Below are 14984 nucleotides of genomic sequence, written 5' to 3'. Positions count from 1 at the left end.
GTCCAGAAATTGTCTGCCTTTAACCACTGTCATTTTCACTTCTATCAAGCGGTCGCGGTCACCTTTTACTTAGTCCCAACGGTCTGTTTTTATTGTTCTCCGTCTTTATTGAACGGTCACTGAAAGCGGAACCACTCAAATAAAACTAAGAATAATCTTCTAAGTAATATTTAGTCCATGTTTCTCTCCCAAAATCAAATAAAGTAATATTTTCGAGCGAAATTCTATACATTAAGTGTTCGATTATGGCATAGAGTACAGTTTTTTATCGTTTTTTTATGATGCCCCTATCTATAGAACGTACACTAAGCAGTCAACCTGTATTAAGCGGTCACCAAGCTATCGTGATCGTTTAATGACTTTTCATCAATTAAATAATTTTTTATCATTTTATCCCGACTGTCTAGATACGCTCTCCATTAATTACTTTGATGCCATCAGTAAAAAAATAAAGCAGTTTATAACATGATATTCATCTGCTTTTCAGTTTATAGCGACTTAGAAAGTTTCTTTAAGGAGTTTTGGTTTGAATTAAGTCGACATTCTAAGCGTCATACTTACAGGGAAGAACCCTGTGTGAAAAATAACTAAGATTTCTTGTAATTCTTAACGTTGGTGGCTGGCTGAGGTACTGCAAATTTCATTTGTTGCTTTTGCCGGCTAAATTATTTGGAAAACTTAAAAGTAAGCTGTGATAGTGGCATCAAAGAAAATCGGCAAACATAAAAAACCAATGAATTTGTTTACTCTTCTGTATTCCTCTTCACTTACAGACAGTGTGAAGTGCAAGTGCTAATGTTAGGGACTGAAATATGACTGAAATATGACCACCGCATTGCTCCAAGCCCAATCTCGATTATTAATATATTGCGATTCGTTTAATAGTTCATTTCTGATACAAAGTAAACAGCACTGCCCGTGCTTTAAACCCAGGGATCACCAAAGAGCCAGCTGATGATGACCTGCACTGAGATGGATTCCTCCAGATTGCCGCTAAAACCAGACCATTCCTCAGCAAAGCAGCACGAGACAGGGCTGCGATGATAATTGAACAAGCCATGGAGACATAAAACCGTGGCTATCACTGGAAAAGTGCACGGGTCCTATAGTGATGAGAGTATCGAATGCTATAGAAGATGAAGCTGGGCGAGTTGGTACATAGTTAATGATATTCAACCGAGCGAAAAGATCAGCCTGGTGACGAAAGTTGCTGACCCACCCAGTCAGAGCTTATTCAAGTTTCCTTAGCATGAAGTCGCTAGGAGTTAGGGTTAGGGTTAGGGTTAGAGCTTATTCAAGTTTCCTTAGCATGAAGTCGCTAGGAGTATCGCCCCTCCCCCTAGGATGGAATGCCAGGCCCTCGCAAGGTTCGACTAACATTTCACCAAGCTTTCCTGGTAATTCGTCGTTACTCATTCATACCCTTGGATGGAGAAAGGCACTGTGAGAGCGAGGTCTATTTCCCAAGAATACAACACGTTTACCCAACCAGGTATCATTCCCAGACCTCTCGACCTCAAGTCCATCGCACTGAACATTTGGCCGTCGCGTCTCGCGCTTCCCACACAGTATCAACGATAAAACTTCTCAATTACAAAACTACTTTGTTTTTTCTTCCAGTATTTATCTAACATCGCCTTGTGTGATAATTTTCGTGTTTAAATGTATGTCTCTTCACTTGCAAAGCGTTTGAGGTAACCACTTGTTTTACAATAGTCGTTAGACATGAAATACTCGGTTACAAACGCTTCCCTGAGTGAAATAATAAGTGAGATAACAAGCGTACGTCTTCAGCTAAATCTAAATTTTCATTTTACAAAGAGACTCTCTCTCCCTAAGTGCAAAATATAAATATTTTTAAACAAAACTTAATTACCAGATAAGAGTACACGCTATCTCTGTTTACGTAATTTACAAATCAGCACTTGACATGGAATCTTAAACCACAAAGCACTTAAGAATACAAAAATTGGGTTGTGCTAATCAGTCAAATATATTAAGGGTGGAATATTTGTTATTTCATATACCATCAAAAATACTTTAAGTCTGAAGTCTCGAGTGGCGTACCACTGACACTGATTAAATCCTCTTGATTTGAGAACTTGTTCAAGTGGTGCAACCTCGATGAGATTGATGTTGAACGCACGACTGGGTAAACTCATGGTTAAGCGAACATTTCAAATTCAGTGTAAGAGCTTCACAGAGAGATTGACCATTTACGGGTTTTGAGTATGAAACGAAACCTTCACAATAGTTTAAAAGTACACGCTCCTTATTTTAGACAATGAGCACTAACAAATACGGAAAGTAAACGCGAGGACTACCCTTTGCAAAGTAATCTCAGTTTTTGCTTGCTGTTTATTCATCCTTCAGTAGTCTGGCATCTGGGGTTGAAAGGCGGCAGGCAATGAATTATTTTCTCACTGTAGTGGTTTGTAGTTTTCAGGGGATTCTGCGGATACCAAGTTTCTAAATACTGATGGCATTAGGAACCTCCTTAGGATCCAGGTATGGGTAAGGGAATGGTCGGCTCTTATTTCTCTCCGCGATAATGTCACTCACTTCCAACAAACGCTTCCTCAACCTGAAAGGTTAATAAATTGTCAAAATTTAATTACAGTGAATCTTTCTTAACTATGGTAGTTTGACATCAAATCGAGGGTGTAAATTACACAGGCTAGGTTACAATGCATACAGTAAACTTAAAGGCCGAACTCGTTGAGTGACAAAACGCCTTTGAGACTCTTTTCGGTGGGCAAAGTACGTTATCAACTCAGTTGATAATACTAAATTACCCTTTTTTAAGAGCAGTATACATGAAGAGACTTGTCGCATTTAGCGACCGATTTCGCGTTGAGTCCAAATACTTTTACAGTACGACACTGAGATATCTGAATATCCAGTCGTGAAAAGTTGAAATCAAGATCAGCTAAGTTATTTTATATATTCATTTTATTTTTGGTATTACGGCAGTAAATGTCTCACTTTTCCACAGGCTTGGTTCCTCTTGGGTCGTACATGTATTGCACTTCAAAGTCACCAAGAGCGTTCGTACCGCGATCACTGAGTATTTTTGTCACAATAATAATGTCCAGCGTCATGTCTTTCACTGGAAGGGAGTCAATGATATCCTTTTCTATCAGAGGTTCCTAAAACATGTATACAACCCGTTAGTACAGTTCCACTTGTCGCTTTTTTAAAAAAATGTATTTAGCTACCTGTTACGCCTACCCGCCTCTTATAAACGGCGCTTTTCGATTAAGTGTCGTAAAATCAAAACCAAAGTGATCCTTACAGCCAATCAGAAGGAAGGAAAATATCTTAAAAAGCCAATGAGAAATCAAAGTAAAAACAAACAAATTGCCTGAAGCGCGGGAAAACACGCGTGACTAAGTCGTGATTGGTTTGCTTTAGGATCTGATTTGACCAATCACAGAGCGAAGTTAAGCAAAACCAAGGTAATCCCGGAGTACTATAGACACTCAGTTAAAACTTGATCCAAATTTGCAATCCTTGTGCTATCCTAAATTAAAAATTGGGATTGAATCTCTATGCATCTTTTCTTTGCTTCAGGTGTAACTTTCTCGGATCTCTTTCTTTTTCCGCGTTCTTAACAGTCCATTAATCTATGCCATTTAAAGAATCTTATGATTTAAAAATTACAACAAGAGTGACAAAATTAAAAACAAAAATTTTGAAAATAGGGAGAGCAAAATATCTATAACATCAATAATCATCTAAGCGACCATCCCAAGGATAGAAACAGACTGAAGCCGCAAAATTACCTTGCTTGTTGGAGGTTTCCCACGTAAGAATGCAGGATAGTTTGGTGGAAAAGCATACTCATCATACTGAGCGAAATTGGCCGCAGAATGCCCCACGCTACTGATGAAGATAATTGTGGTCACTGCCTTGATCAAGTCTTCCAAATCTGTAAATTTTCCACCTCCAAAAACACCCTGTAAAACACACAAAAGCGTATCACCCTTTAAAAACCAAAAAGAGAGTTCTACAGTGCTCTTGCTGTGGCTCAATTGCAATTCAGTTATAACCTGAGAAAATTTTTGGAATCTACAGAGAATTAGTGGTACCTTGATTCCCAAGCCATCTTCTGGGTCAGCCAACATGTGTCCCCAGTTCTGGATTTCATAATCGTCTGTCAGTTTTTCTGGTGAGTCTGAAATATTTATAAATGAGTGTAAACTGTAACCATTTTGACTAGAAATCAAGTGATTATGGAAAAACCAAAACCAAAGTTGTTACAGTGGCTGGTCGGAATAAAGGTTCACATTGTGATTAGCCTATGAGAATTCAAAGTGAAAACAAGCACACTGCTTCAAGAATGGAAAATAGCGAATGTCCAAGTTGTGATTGTTTGTAGCTGTGGATCTGATTGGTTGAGAGGATTGCATAGTTTTGTGGACCAATCACAGAACACAGTTAGGTAAAACCAAAGCAATCCCCCATATCACATTGATACCTAATCTAAAATTGCTCAAACATAGGACTTGACAACGTAGCAAAAGGAAAAATTATATCCACAAAATAGTATTTGCTCACCATAAAAAGCTTCCAAGACTTCTCGTACGTAGGTATAAATGGCTTCATGAATGAGCAATGCATCATCTCTGTAGGGGTAGTTGGGAAAAGCTTCCTTGTCATCCACCTTAAAAACAGATTAGGACATTTTGACCATCACTCACTCAACTGTGCATAAAATTCTTCACATTTCATTAGGGGAGTCACATAAATAATTACAGATTAATTTAGTTAAGTTTGATATCATAACAAGTACATAAATGCAAATGTGACAAAAGTACATGTACATACCCCTCGAGCTTCAAGATCAGAAGGAAGCCATCCATCAATATCCATTCTCCAGTTTTGCCAACTAGTAAAATTTCACAATAAAAAAAAAAGTTTAGTCATGTCAAGATTACAAAGGTTGCATAGAAGCCTGAGTGTATGAAATGATATGCAAAGGGCTTGAACACTAAATTAAGAGCATATTTATTTACCACTGACTGACAAGTTCCATCAATCCACCTGATCCAGTTGTCATGGTGTTGTCAATCCATCCATTTGGTGCAACAAGTTTGGCCAGAGCAAGGCTAATCATAAACAGCAAACACATATTCAGCCAATTACATTACTTCTCATCATCATCCCCCATAGAACCTTCTCCTCTGGCATTCCAAGGAACAAGAGAAGAAATCAGCCTTCCAAATCATGTCTTCATCCTCCAAGGCTGCTACTTTCTTCTACTGCTCTGTGTATGGGACTTATATATTTATTTCATAAACTTGTAACCCCATCCAAGTTTGACAATCGGGTTTACAAGATCTCAAGACCAGTTAAAAATTTTTAACTTTTTGGACTTTTGAGGGTTGCATAGAAAAGCTGGCAGAAGACATCCTGTGACAGTTAAAGCAAGGTTTAAACAACCACTTAGTTAGTGGCCCCCAAAAGTTGTGAGAAAGAAGGGGGCCACAGGCTCAATAGTAATTGTACAAACTACTGTGTGGTGCTGACTCTAAATAAGAATTGATCGATTAATTGAAGAAAGTATTGACAAACATCCACTGAATCAAAAACCTGTGTGCACATTAACAAAGTTCTGGTGACTTCAAGAGCTCCCCCCTTTCTCCCTTTCTACTAAGGAGAGAGGGAGAATTTTATTGGCTACATTCCACAATAAATGTTAGGTACTCACGAATTGATGGCCAGGAGATACAGAAAATGAGGAGCAAGCAGCCTGAAAACAGGATGTGATGGTGACAACTGACGATGAGTTCCCACGCAGATTGTTTCAGCTACCAAATGGGTGAATCCTATAAAAATGAATATGGTAAAAACAACTGCCTTAGACTTTCCATGAGATTTCTCCGACCATTGATTCCAACTTGCATCTACTAAAAATTCAGAGTGTGGTCCTCCACTGTCACATTGGCTTAACTGTTAAGTTCTAAATATACCTCCTTAGCATGATGGAAGGCTAAAAAAAGGGCCAAGAACCAATTAAGATGATGCATCATAGTGACCTCTCAAGGCCTGCCCCCATACCCCATCAGAGAAGCAAAGAAAAATTAAAGGATAATGGTTTACGTCTCTCCTATCCTTTCATCAGAGTTTGTCTTCTGTTTTAAATTTATTGCAAATATTCCTTACCAAGATGAGTGCAGGACTGATGAAAAGCTGCATCAGAATTGTTATAGTACATCTTGGCAAGCATCCAGGTGTACTTGGGATCACTTGGCAAGAAAACCTACCATTAACAACAACAACAACCATGTCAACCTGAGTATTTATTTCATCAGTCATACTACATGTAGCTTCATGGGGTCCTGAGGCCTTATAACGAAAAGGTTTTACTATGTCCATGCTTGTAATTTAGTCTCACTCTTAAGGCTCATAAGTCACTGTCAGAATTTCATCCAATAATGACAACCTTATTTTTCATTTTTCTTTTCAGTTTTTGAGTCTCTGAGACTTAAGTAGTAAACTTATACAGACTCACTGGATTGTCATCAGCTGGCTTCTGGAACAACTGGATTGCAATGGGCATTAGCTCGTTTCTGCCATTGACAAAGAATAAAGCCATTGGTTTGCAGATCTGAGGGAAACAAATTCATCACAATCAGTAAAACTAAGGATGCTATACGATTTAGCTGTGTAAGTATTTCTTGTAGAGTGATGTGGTAAATACAAGAGAAAGAGTCTCCAAAGAAATCAGTAGTTTGTACTTTCCTGGATTTGTTTATTTGTTGGTTTGTTTGTTTTTTGGTATCGCTTATCAAAATAACAACCAACTACAGAGTGAATTGGCTATCATTTCTTGGGGGCTGGATAGATGGATCTTTAAATTTCTATAGTTTTAACCTAACTCACCACTCTGTTAAATCTACACATGATCTCTGTGAGTTTTTTCAGATTCACAATGTAGATCTTTTTATTCTTCATTGCCTCTTCCAATGTAATCCCTTCCAAGAATGGTTCCACCATCTCAGCTGTGACCTTGAAACTGGAAGATACCATTGTTATCATGACACAAATTGGATTTTTATTTAACAACCAACATTACAAAAGCAAATTAAAATTTTTAAATAAGTGAGTTATCTATAAAGCACTCTTTGATAAATTCAAGACATCATTCTTCTTGGAAATATGAAAAAAGTTTTCCTCTTGATCTCTAGTTTCTAGGGATCAATAATAAAAAATTATTGTATCCTAGTTTTGGCTTAAAGTATTCATTGACAGCCATAAATATGGAACATATGAGTTGAACCAGTGTTCAAGGTAGTCACACATAACCATGACTGTGGTCCAGTGGCAGATATAAACTTTCAGTGAAAAGCTAGATAACATTAGCTAACTAACCATTTACAAAACTCATGCCCACTGATAAACTGTCTTACTTTTCAGGGATTTCCATGCAAAGTCTGATAAGGGTTGGGTTGCACCCTTGAAGCCTCTGACGACCAAAGTTTGAGTCTTCTTTCCAGTTAAAATAGCCCTGTAAAAAAAAAAAAAGAAAGAAACCATGATCAACTTGATGCCAACCTGAATTTTTCTTGATTCAGTTTCAATCCAAGATGTATTTTCGAAAGATGTCCTTACATAAGGTAAGTTGAGGCTTCCCTTGTATAGATTGCTCATGTCATCTAATGTTTCCCAGGGATCAGAAGTTAATTTGGCCAGCTTACACTTCACAGCCAACTTGTACTTGGTCTGCTGAATATTCCACTATAAAGAAGAAATAGCACAACTATGCTTTACAACTGGCTCCAATTCTACTCCTAAATCATAATTAATTAAAATTGTGAAGGGGATACAAGAAGTAATAACAACAGAGACATAGGAGATATTCTCTGAATTGTTTCTTAAATTATGATTTCTCGGAGTGTTTGACTATGAAAAAGCTTTAATTAAGTCCGAAAGGGAAAGGAAAAGAATCAAGCTGTATTGCAATCAGCTCCATCTCCAATATGTTTAAAAGAGATGTTAGTTAAACGTGAATATTCCCATTATAAGGCTGTACTTGGCTATGTCTGTAAATCGTTATGAATTAATCTGTAAATCACTATGAATTAACAGGTATCATGTACTTCTTCAGTATATTAAAAGTGAATTTTTCCATTATAGTGCTGAACTTGGGTTAGTCTGTAAATCTCTGAGAATCAACAGGTGTTATGTACCTTTTCAATACAATAACAGCTAATATTATTGTCGTGTTTAATGTTTTTGTTGGATTTTCTTCTGATGTTCAGAGCTTACGTCAAACTTCAAACAATGCTCTCAATACCGAAAGAAGGCAAATGTGTCAAGTAAACAGAAATATTGAGGACTGCATTGATTCAGAAGAATGAATTTAAATTCAAATGGTTGCATACTCAAAATAGCTGTTCTAGTAATTAGAAATCTCTCGCCTGAGTACAAAAAACAAGCCAGGAAAAAAATTAACCAAGAGAAATATTTCTTCAGGTAAACAAGTTGAGTTTTTTAAGTTAAGTTATTAAATTAAGAGCGAATTTTTTTTATCACCGCGTGGGAGGTGGCACATGATCGGAAAAATCACTATCCTCATATTTCGCTCAGAGATACCTTAGGGTAAGTCTATAAACGTGGTATAATTTTTTTGTTCAGAGCTGTTTTTATTTTCTAGAAAATCACCAAACACTGTATCGAGCCCTAACCGCCATAAAATGGCCGAAATGAAGTCGACGAGTAGGGCAACAAAACCTTTATTCCTCAAAAGCGCAAAAGAAAGCAAGTCTTTCTGAATTTTACCTATTTGTATACGAGGTATTAAAAAATGATTTGAATCTAATAACGGGCTTGTTGACATAACTATGAATTATTGGCGAATATTTGAAAATAGCCAAAATTTGATTGATTAAAAATTACATTTTGGAGCAGTTTTTCAATAAAAATTTTTCCTACCTGGTATAACTCGGAATCACTTGAGATGAGCATTTTTACAAAGTGGAAAGAATGTTCTTTCCATAGATATAAAAATTAATTTGGGGCTCTTAATTACTGAGAAGAAGTAGCCCGGTCTATTTCGTGCAAATCGCAATGCCGCCATGTAAACAACCGCAGATAATCTAATTAGGCTTTTTATTATCGAAGCTATAATTCCAACAAAATCTTATCGCTTTGACCTATACTAGATTGTAAACTGGATTTCTTAAGCTCACTTGGCGAAAAACAACTTTCTAAGATTGGTTCCTTGCCTCAATCTTGTTATAAAGAGACTTGACAACAGCGTCGATAGTACAGCACTACAGGCGGTGTATACCAAATCACAGTGAAAACATCTCACGAAGGTTCCTGCCGGAAACGTCGCATTGCTGGACAGTTAAAACCATATTTCAGCTTGGAAAACTCACATTTTACAAGTCTTCCTTTCACAATAAGAATGGAAGTTTGTTTTTTATAGAACAAGCCAGAGCATCCTGACAGATGAAGTGAATCATTGACGTTCGTTTTTTGCGATGGTGTCACGCAATAACATGTCACTCGAAAGGAGGCTCGGTTACCAATACGCTCTTATTTTCTTTCCTTCTTATCCCCTATTTTTTATTTCCAGGAAAAAGTTTTAAATCCAGAATTTAAAATTACCTTTGTTTGCATTTTTTAAGCGCGATACCACACACGGATATTCCTAAGGTATTCTTCAATGCAGCGACACTTAGATTGTGGTAAACACGAGCGAGCTCTAGAGCGCGAGACCTTAACAGACAGAGCTGTTAAGGTGTATGGAGAGAAACTGGAGGGAGAGACCCCTTCAGTACCAGAGGTTATTGCAAACAGTAGACCTGACATCATACCAGATTCGTGCAGAAAAGTACCAATGGGCTGGGCACTAAGGGCTGGTGCCCCACGAAAGAGATTTACTTCCAGCCAGAAGGCCTATCTTACTGCCAAGTTTAAACTGGGGGAACAATCAGGACAGAAAGCAGACCCAGCATCAGTTGCACGTGCGATGGTAAGCGCCAAAGATGCGAGTGGTAACCGCCTGTTTACAAGCGACGATTTCCTTACAGCAAATCAAATAGCTGCCTTCTTTTCCCGACTGGCTGCGAAAAAGACCCTCCAGGATGACGAGGAACTGTCTGATGACGACTTGGAGGCCGCTGCAAGTGAAGCAAGAGCTGTCGAATGCGGCTTTAAAGGAACTGGCGCTTAGACACCCTATCACATATAATGCGTACAATCTTTGTGAAATGGCAGCAAAGTCCGAGTTAAAGAGCTTTTCCATCTCAGTGCTGAAGGATATTTGCTTATTTTTTAGCATTGATATCAGCGATATCTCCGTTCATCGTAAGCAGCCTTACGTGAGTAAGATCGAAGCCCTTTGTTTTAGCTGTACCTGTCAGCAGTGACGAACTACATGTAGCTTGAATATTGGTTTCATTGACCAGGAAAACACCTAAAGTATATGACACTGTATTCTTTTCCTTTCTTTCTTTCTTTCTTTTTTTGCTTTATAAAACCCATTCAGTTAGCTTGTATGGAGGAACTTCCTGATTTCTTGAATCTCCGAGGGTACGCCGCCTCTGTCTTGTCGAGAATTCGGGATCTCAAAGAATGGCCGATTAATTGTTTGATTAAGGGACGGGAAACGACTTTTTCCGAGTTCGAGTTGAGAAAACTGTCAAGTTTCTAGCGATGGCCATTATCATCGTAGCAATCAAGGTACAAAATCGAAAGGTTTAAATTGATGAGCACGCTATCGTAAGGAAAATTTACAAAAAAACAACAACAACAAAAACAAAAAACAGAGATTGTGTAAGTCCAAAGCTTTAAAAAATGTAATTGTAATGACCTACAGTCAAATAACACGTATTGTCTCGCGGCCTGATACAAGCGACCGACTTTGTGACTCGAAGATTTACGTTTTTAGTGAAGTTTAACGTTCAAAGTGCTTAGATAAAGCACGAAATTGTTAGTCTGTTGTTCTGTTTACATAGTCGGTAGAATTTTTCCAGTGTCATTAGAAAAGAACACCTCACCGTGGAACCTGTCTGCCTGCCACTGAAGGTCATGGTAGACCTTATCGATCCACTAGGGACACGTAGGTGATGTATATAATCACGGAGCACTAGACAATTAACTTCCAGTTGTTTTAGTTAACTGGGAGATTCGTCATTTGAGAGGTTACGCATGACGTTTGTTTTTCCCGCGAACGTCAAAAATTCAATTTCTGTCGTCTGTCTTTAGGCGTGTGTACACGGAATTAAGTAGGTTTGTGTTTGTCGTGAATGTGTTATTTTATTTTATTTTATTTTTTGTGCAGGATTTTTTTAAGAATTCCATAAATAGGTAACCAAATGAAAGGCAAGCTTGCGTTTGCCGTTTTCCGTTAAACGTCATACTTAAAGTGCCTATTGATAAATATAATCTTTGCAAGTGCGAAGTCGTGGAAATAGAGTCGATAACAATGCATGTATAGTCAGTACCAGGGGGTGACTAAATTTACGAAAACGTCAAAAAGTAGTTTTTCAGAATGGCACTGATTCAAAACACTCAAAAGAGATCTACAGCGTTTTTTAAGTGAATTCGCGCAGGTTTTTGTTTAAAACATAACACTGACTAAGAAATAAATATTAGTTGGCCCTGCACTCGGTACAGCGATGTCTGCAGACGAATGCCTGTCTGGGTGTCCTGTGCACGTTTAGCGTGATTGCGTGACAAACATGAATGATGACACACGACTTCGTTGGTGAACATCGTTTTGCCATTTGGGGAGCCAAACGTTTCTTAACTGAAACTGTAAGCAATCAAAGCATCTTGGTTTATCGTGCAAAAAAGACTTTTGTATATACTGGAGTTGTATGGAAGAAGAAATAAGTCAAGAGGTGCGATGGTCTGCGATGATTTATGAACAGCTTCGAGTATTGTAAATGGTCAAGCCGGACGTTGTAAACACTTTTCAAGTGAACATGGCGATTTGAAACAAAAATAATGGAAACATCATTCCTTAATCACTGGTTTCAGAAGGTAAGGGTAACATATTGAGTTTCTGATAAAGCACAGCTCAAAGCGGTAAGATTTTGCAGAAATTATGGCTTCGATAATAAAAGAATAATTGGATTATCTGCGGTTGTTTACACGGCGGCGTTGCGATTTGCACGAAATAGATCGGGCTATTTCTTCGCAGTAATTAAGAGCCCCAAATTAATTTTTATATCCTTGAAAAGAACATCGTTTCCAATTTTCAGAAATGCTCATCTCAAGTGATTCCGAGTTATACCGAGTAGGAAAAATTTTTATTGAACAAACTGCTCCAAAATGAAATTTTTCATCAATCAAATTTTGGCGATTTTCAAATATTCGCCAATAATTCATAGTTATATCAATAATCCCGTTATTAGGTTCAAATCATTTGTTAATACCTCGTATACAAATAGATAATATTCGGAAAGATTTGCTTTCTTTTGCGCTTTTGAAGAATAACGTTTTTGTTGCCCTACTCGTCGGCTTCATTTTGGCCACTGTTATGGCGGTTGGGGCTCGATACAGTGTTTGGTGATTTTCTAGAAAATAAAAACAGTTCTGAACAAAAAAATTATACCACGTTTATAGACTTACCCTAAGGTATCTTTGAGCGAAGTATGAAGGTAGGGCTTTTTCTAGGCATGTGCCACATTTTTTTGATTTCACGCGGTCTCCAGAAAAATTCTCTCTTAAGCTTCCAGTTACTCTACCAAACGAATAAATAACTAAATAAATGTTCACTTGCTGATACCAATACCTTGTAGTCGTTGCTAAAACTCTCGTCACGGGGACAACTTTCGATCTACAACCGAAAATAATAAGAAGTCTTACTTTTTGGTTACGTAACTTACTTAACCAACTATTTAATTACATTTAACCTAATAGCTGAGTAAAGAAACCCATAGTTACATAACTTTGGTTATCTGCGAAATAGTTTGCTAATGTTTAAGATCAGTTGCGTAACGGCGATTGTAAATGCCCCAAAACTTGCCACGAAATTGCAAGCCAGCGATAAAGAGTCTTCATTCTTGAGGACTAACAGAGTACAATAAAATAAAACAGATTTCCACAGCAACATTAATTGAGACTGTACCACTAACCTGTTTAGGAATGCCTGGAGCTTTACGCGATAATCGATAAACGTCTCTCTTATCCTCTAATTCTTTCTTCCGTTGTTCTTTGCATTCGTCAAACTGTGGCAGTACACAGTCATATTCTGTCAAAACTAACTTTCGTTCTGCTTTCACCCATCGGTTACAGGGAAAGATCACCTCGTCGGACCCAGGATGAAGATTCTTCACTTTAATCCATTCCACATACCAGTCGTCACCGATACCACTGTCGTCCCTCCAGATTTCAATTTTATGCAAACGACCAGGTGGCAAGCCGCAGTGAACTTTAAATCGGTCCACGGAACCCTTCTCAAAATCGTTCTTCCATTTACAGTCGAGGTTCAAGTCACGCGAACGAGTGCCATCTTCGTTGTACAGAGCGCTGAAAACATTAGCGTCTGTTCCTGCTCCTTTCACATCACCAGTCTTGACGATTATTTCACAGTCAGGAGGTAAACCGCTGCATGAGTTTCCCATGTTGATGCACTTTGCTGTACAGCGAGAAGAAAGTCTTCTACAGAGTAAGTGATTCAATCGTTCTTTCCCTTCGGCGCTAATTAATCTTTCGAACTTACAATCTCAGTGTCAAACGCACAAAACCAAACAAAATCTCCACCGAAGGCGAGGTGATCTAAGAATTAAGGTTTGGCCAGGGATTTCTGAACTTCACGGAGTAGCCGCGATAGTTTTTCTCTCTTTCGCTCTCCAAGAACTTCTGCACGTACGTCAAATTCTTACAGAGGTGTTACGGAATTTTGTCATTTAGCTGTAGTGACGTCACAGCTGATTATCTCCTACGGAGTGTTATTCCGTTGCCAACCCACAGTTGTTTATGAGCACGGACGCGTACAAGTAATCATACATTCATATTTCAATCGATTAAGCTTTACCTCTGACTGCGTAACATGGAATTTGACCTTGTCTAACTGAGATAATTTGAATTTTCAACGTTAGCCGTAATACTTGAAATCTGGCGCATATCCAATATCTCCATCCGGTTGGCCACTGAGCGCATCATAGTAGAGTTGATATTGCTTGTCTTTCAAAATACGGCGTGAAGGCGAATTTGTATTAACAGAAAGCAAAACAATACATTTACATCACACAAGACTGTGTCACAAGACATCTGACCCAAGGCTAGAAACATTGTTTTTAGAATAAAAGTCTTGATCACATTAACACTTGATCAAAATCAGAGATCTAATATAGCAAAGGTTTCCAAAGGGAACTAATTATGCGAACAAAGCAACCAATAGAACTTTTACAAAATTATTGTTTCTTTTAAAAGTTTTTTTACTATTAAAAACCCACCTACTATCAAGAGAATGAGTTTAAATGAGCTATATGAAGGCAGTTCATGAAAAGCTGCACGAGTAGAAGAAACTAGATTTTTGAAGCCAAAATAATATTTAGGAATTGGAAATGGGTATTCCAGAAAAGTGTCACCTAAAGAGATTATGCTTAGTCGCAAAAAATCAATTTGCAAATATACTTCCTAATCCTTTTATCTGTTAGAATGGAGTGGATTTCACTCATGTTCTAAGAAACACCATAGTGATCACACACTCAATCACTCCAACGGGGCAAAGCCCTGGAGTTAACCAGTGCAAATCAATTAGTTGCCAAAAGCATCTTGTTTATTCACTTAGCATTAAAGAAAAAAAAAAAAACACTAAGCATAACAAACTATAGCTTCTAGGACTTTTTGGTACAAAACATTGACGACGACAGCAACAACAAAAACATCAACAGTGAGCACAGTTTCCTTTTATTCCCTATGTTCAATGTATGTAGTATCAAGGCTTTCATATCAACAAGCCTCACATGCCAAACACACACCGACTGATAAACATACATACAAGCTGACATGCC

The 14984-nt window shown here is 37.9% G+C and overlaps 1 protein-coding gene across 1 annotated transcript; it reads right to left on the bottom strand.

Moving 5' to 3' along the window:
• Positions 1-1587: 1587 nt before the first annotated feature.
• On the bottom strand, positions 1588-14342 carry LOC113675883 (polyunsaturated fatty acid 5-lipoxygenase). Its single transcript, XM_027192484.2, has 15 exons — positions 13101-14342; positions 12758-12802; positions 7618-7743; positions 7416-7513; positions 6889-7021; positions 6518-6613; positions 6169-6265; positions 5714-5831; positions 5019-5111; positions 4831-4891; positions 4561-4666; positions 4092-4177; positions 3786-3959; positions 2986-3149; positions 1588-2584 (listed from the first exon to the last, which is right to left on the bottom strand). The coding sequence occupies exons 1-15, from the start codon at positions 13587-13589 to the stop codon at positions 2470-2472; spliced, it is 2001 nt and encodes a 666-aa protein (XP_027048285.2). The 5' UTR covers positions 13590-14342; the 3' UTR covers positions 1588-2469.
• Between the last annotated feature and the right edge of the window lie 642 nt (positions 14343-14984).

Source organism: Pocillopora damicornis, chromosome 9, assembly GCF_964200805.1.
Source record: "Pocillopora damicornis chromosome 9, jaPocDami1.2, whole genome shotgun sequence".
Taxonomy (NCBI): Eukaryota; Metazoa; Cnidaria; class Anthozoa; order Scleractinia; family Pocilloporidae; genus Pocillopora; species Pocillopora damicornis.
Note: the sequence above shows the minus strand (reverse complement) of the source record. Positions and strands in the feature narration are given on the sequence as shown.